General features: G+C 41.8%; 2 protein-coding genes across 2 annotated transcripts in view; both read right to left on the reverse strand.

The window, feature by feature from the left end:
* The window catches only part of LOC119599048 (protein SON-like), a 60,542-nt gene extending 59,367 nt beyond the window's left edge, over positions 1–1,175 (reverse strand). The window contains exon 1 of the mRNA XM_037948794.1: positions 873–1,175. Coding sequence (XP_037804722.1) covers positions 873–1,062 — 190 coding nt within the window. The 5' untranslated portion in view covers positions 1,063–1,175. The remainder of the gene's footprint in view (positions 1–872) is intronic.
* Positions 1,176–1,200: 25 nt separating this feature from the next.
* Positions 1,201–5,000, reverse strand: part of LOC119599049 (splicing regulatory glutamine/lysine-rich protein 1-like) — a 5,739-nt gene continuing 1,939 nt past the window's right edge. Inside the window, exons 2-3 of the mRNA XM_037948795.1 lie at positions 2,381–3,826; positions 1,201–1,400 (exon numbers count right to left, since the gene is read on the reverse strand). Coding sequence (XP_037804723.1) covers positions 2,696–3,826 — 1,131 coding nt within the window. The 3' untranslated portion in view covers positions 1,201–1,400; positions 2,381–2,695. The remainder of the gene's footprint in view (positions 1,401–2,380; positions 3,827–5,000) is intronic.

Here is a 5,000-nt window from a genome sequence, read left to right on the forward strand (position 1 = left end):
AAGAGGAGGCAAGAGGTAGAGGAGAGAGAGGAGGGGGAAGAAAGAAGAAGAAGAAGAAGAGGAGGAGGAGGAGGAGGAGGAGGAGGAGGAGGAGGAGGAGGAGGAGGAGGAGGAGGAAGGAGACATAGATGAATGAGAAGGCAATGGAAAATAATAATGACAATTAGTACTGCTGTAAAAATACATAAACATACTCCAGAATCTTTTGCTAACATGCAATCCCAAAGTAAGTAACTTGGAAACTTTACAGACTATATCAATATTTTCAAAATGGACATACCATTTTCACTAACACATATAAGCCACGAATATCCTTTAAATCTTCCTTCTAGTCATAAAGAATATCCCCATAAAATACAAAAATTACACAAAATAATTCCTGGATTGAAGTGAGACAAGTCCTGAACTGAATTGGAACTGATGCTAACTAGTCGTTACAAACTATTTCTGAAACTAAAAAAAAAAGTTTCTTTATGCATTTAAATAGACTTGGCAACATGGTGTTATCAGGAAATAAATAAATAAAGAAAGAAAGAAGAAAAAGAAAAGAAGAGTTGCAAGTTGCAATTCATGTTTCAAATGCCAAATCATCCTTACATTGTTGATAAAAGAATTCTTGAAATATCAACTTCTTACCTAGCTGATTCATTCTTCTTCATAACATTCCTAAAATTAACTAGCAGCATGCTTTTATTGTGAATGTGATAGATGATATGTTATTTCTGGAGTCCTGTCCAGATAGCACAGGAGCTTCTATGCACTGTTAACAGAACAAACGACTATTAAGTAGGAGACATACAAGGCTAGGAAAGAAAGAGAGAATTTTGCTGTATGGAAAAACATGTATATCCCCATATATTAATCCAACTTACCATTTAAGGTTTCTTCCTTCTCCTCTGTCTTGACTTTAGCACCATCCTTATCACTTTTTCCATTCTTCTCTATCTTTTCTCTTGTCTCCTTCAGGACCTTTCCTATGTCAGTGGCACGGGCTGGTTCACTCTTCGTATCTGAACCACTGGATGGATCGTTGGTCTTGCCCTCGCTTCTTTTAATTTCCATCTCTTTTATCTCCTCCTCCTCCTCCTCCTCCTCTTCCTCTTTTTCTCCTTCTTTCTCTCTTTCCCTCAACTCTTCCCCATCTTTCCTCTCCTGTTCCTCCTTCTCTTCCTTCTCTTTCACCTCCTCCTCCTCCTCCTCCTCCTCCTCCTCTCTTCATCTTCCTCCTCCTCCTCCTCCTCCTCCTCATCTTCAGCACTGTGCCCCATTGTTTTTCCTTCCTCCTCAAGTTCAGCATTTTCCTTTGCCTTCCTCTCTGCTTCCTCTTGTGCTTGGAGGAAGACGAGGCTGTCCTTCAGGCTCTTGAATGATGATAGTTTTGGCCTTGTTCTTCTCAGCTCCTGTTATGGAGATCAGAGGAATGTGAGTGAGTAAATGAAGAAATATTTATGGTTAATGGACTGTACAAAAATTATGGTCAATGGACTGCACTTTTCACCAAGGTCTTATTGCCTCAGGAATGTGTGTTCAGATGAAGGTAACCAATTTTTGCTCGCAAAGTTTGGTAGCATTCGAGCAGAATCAGTAAGAAATTGTTCACAAAGGCACATAGATACCATACAAATAACAGGTGCTTGTGACTAAAGCTGGCAACTAAAAGACAAAGGCTATAACTACAGCAACTGACTATGATGCATTCTATCTGGATCAACATGAGGCCTTGCTCCCTCCCAGGATGCAACCATATGGCTGGCAGGGCTAAATCATGATCAATTATTAGTGTAAATATTTCATATCTTTCCAAAGGCACATTCACAATTGTACAGAAGAATATTAGTATAACAAAAATTAAAGTAGCAAAGACTGGCATCATTTCACTGGACATTAATTCACACAGTAATGAATGGGGGTCTGGAATGGACTGTAATTAACCCTATCCTGATGGGTCACATGTACACACATCATAGCAAACTTCTTGGTCTGTGGGGTACAGATGTATACGCATGGAACGAGAAGTTTCACTACATGTAGTGGACTTCCACATCTAGTGTCTGGACATTGCCAGAAATCACCTATGTTTATGACACTGACTGATTTCTGATACCCAGCCCCATTAGGCTAATTGTAACAGTTGATTGATTAATAAATTGAGGAGAAAAAAAAGTTCAGGAAACAGATGATCTAACTGAAATTTTCTTTTCTGGTGAGCCCTGCATAATATCAAGTTTAATGTTTTTTACATTCCATCTAAGGGTAGAGTAAGGAAAAGAGTAATGACAGAGAAGCCAATAATAATAATAATAATAATAATAATAATAATAATAATAATAATAATAATAATAATAATAAAAGGGAGAGAGATGCCATAAGGATGACTCACCTTCTTCTTGTTTTCCCTTGGCCACATCTCCTGCCCTGGCACTGTCTTGGTCCTTTTGCGGAGATATATTGGTAGGTGCAGGAACTGGGATGGTCTCAAGGTCCAGTCCAATGCCATTTATGCCCTTAGGATGGGCATCCTTCTTGAGCGTCTCATCGGAATGCCCAAGGGGCTGAGGTAGAGGGATAGAGCTAGGGTCTGGGGCGGCAGGAGGGGGAATGGGTAGAGGAATGCTGTCCAGGGCAATGATGTCGCTGAGTGTGCCCTGTGGCCGAGGAAGAGTAGTGGGGCCCGGGGTGGGGATGCTGCTCACATCTATGCTGGCTGTGCTCTGGGCCTTGGAAGCATCCACTCGTGCCACCCTCTCCCTGGCCTTGTCCAGCAGGTCACACACCTCCCGGGAATACGGCGCCTTGGCTCGAGACTTGGACCTGCTCCCTGAGCGACGACTGGAGGAAGACCTTCCAGAGGGAGACTTGGAGCGTGACCTCGATGACCTTCGCCTCTTGAAACGCTTAGGTGAGGCAGACCTAGAGTATGACCTCGAAGAACGTTTTCTCCTCCGCCTGTCTGATGCAAAGGGGGATCTGCTCCTTGACTTCCTGTGGCTTCTAGAGTGTGACCGTGAGTAACTGTGTGGCTTTGACCTAGACCTGGACCTGGACCTAGAGTATCTGCTGTGACCTCTCCCACCGACCTGGAGCGCGAGCGACGGCTGGTCCTTGTGTGGGAACGGGACTTGGAAGGTGAGGACGATCTGGAAGACCTTGAGTGATCTGTTTTTCTATGTTTCCTGCTAGACTCCTCCCTGGTCTCCGTCTCCACCGCCAGCTTGCGCTTGAGCTTATTTTCTGGCTCGACCACCTTGGGGATTTTCTCTGGCCTCTTGGGGCTTTCTGACTGGGACGGCAATTTCTCTGACTTTTTGTCCTCCGGGGTTGGTGGTTGGGTCTTCTCCTTGTCTTTCTCCTTCTCCTTTGGCTGCTCATCCTCCTCCTCTGCCGGCTTAACCTCCAACCCTTCTTCTGCCCCCTTCGCTTCCTCTCGGCCATTGTGCTCCTTCTCGGCATCCTTCTTCCTCTTTTTCTTGTGCTTGTGCTTGCTACCCCCTTCTTCTTTCTTCTTCTTTTTTTTCTTCTTTTTCTTCTTGTCCTTCTTCTTCTTGGAGGACCTGTGACGCTCTGCCTTTTCCATCTCCTGACCGCCAGCCTCGATCACTTGGACCTCATCGTGCTTGACCTCTTCACTTGCGCTAGACCTCGAGTCACTGTCCTCATCTTCACTGTTGTCTGAAGCAGGTGCGACCTCAGGCTCTGTGCTGTCCCCCCTCTGCTGTTTGCTCTTGCACTCCTCCTCGCAGGGCTTGGGTGACAGCGGTACGTTCAGAGAACTGAATAGCTCATTGATGATCTCATCTGATGTCTTAGTGCTCTCTATGTCTTCCATCTGATGAATGAAATAAAAAAAAAACATTAAGATTAGCATCCAAAGTGAAAACCAAGCACTTCTGTGGCATTTGTCATCCAAAAATATTTCTAATATGATTAATTTCCATTATGAAAACATGTGATGATGATGATAAGTACTATTATTATTACTATCATTTCTACTATAAGAATGCTAATATTCCCACTACTTCTACCAGTAACAACAACAACAATAACAAATATAACAATAATATGATAATAATGAAAAGAATGACAGTAATACTAAATGTCATCACGCAAAAAAATCATACACCCAAATAAAACTTGATCAGAAATTCAGAAACTGAAAAATACTACTATTAGTACTACTGTTACTACCTGGGGTATAGCCAGGATTTAATGATGGGCAGGGTACCTATGTGGAGATGAGTTAGGCTCCCAAAGAGGGTCTGTGGCTTTCCTCTCTTGCACCTCGCTTTATGGTATAATTATGTACTTTAAATATATCTAAAAATTTGAATCTGGAGTGCAAAAACATCAATTCCAAAGGCATTGCTGAATATGTATGCTTTCAAACTGATTTGTATATGAACATTATTATTTGAATAGATATACCTATTTCTCAATCTACCTGTGATCTATGTAAGAATTAGATTTTTTAAAAGTCAGAATATTAAACAATAACCTTGATGATTACTACAAGTATCTTTTTGCTAATATATCATAGATATCATCATAGCTAATAAAATTCTTTCCATACTGTTACCATCAGCTATGATAACTTTTTATTAGTCCAATCCACTCAAAGGACCTAAACCACTGTGTTAGCCATGGTATGGGCTCCCTACACTGAAGTGGCTGTGTGTCAGACTGCACTGGTATCATGGTAATCTCAGTCCGTGTCTACTAGGCATGCCTGCTCCTGGTGGCATTGTATGTAAATTTACCAAAAAAATAAAGAGATATCAGCCGGTTTAGAAGGCTGTAACTCTGAAATTAGAAAATTGTATGACTTTCAGCATTGTCTACGTACATAGTTCAGAATCAAAGACATACATGGTATCCAGAGAATCTTGATACCACTCTGGCTATCTTGTACATCTCGTCACTCAGATGCAGTAAATCAAACATCCTGGATAATTTGGAAAAGATGCACCTGTAGCTATTGAGTACGTGAATAATTTTTGGAATGT

Source organism: Penaeus monodon, chromosome 42, assembly GCF_015228065.2.
Source record: "Penaeus monodon isolate SGIC_2016 chromosome 42, NSTDA_Pmon_1, whole genome shotgun sequence".
Taxonomy (NCBI): Eukaryota; Metazoa; Arthropoda; class Malacostraca; order Decapoda; family Penaeidae; genus Penaeus; species Penaeus monodon.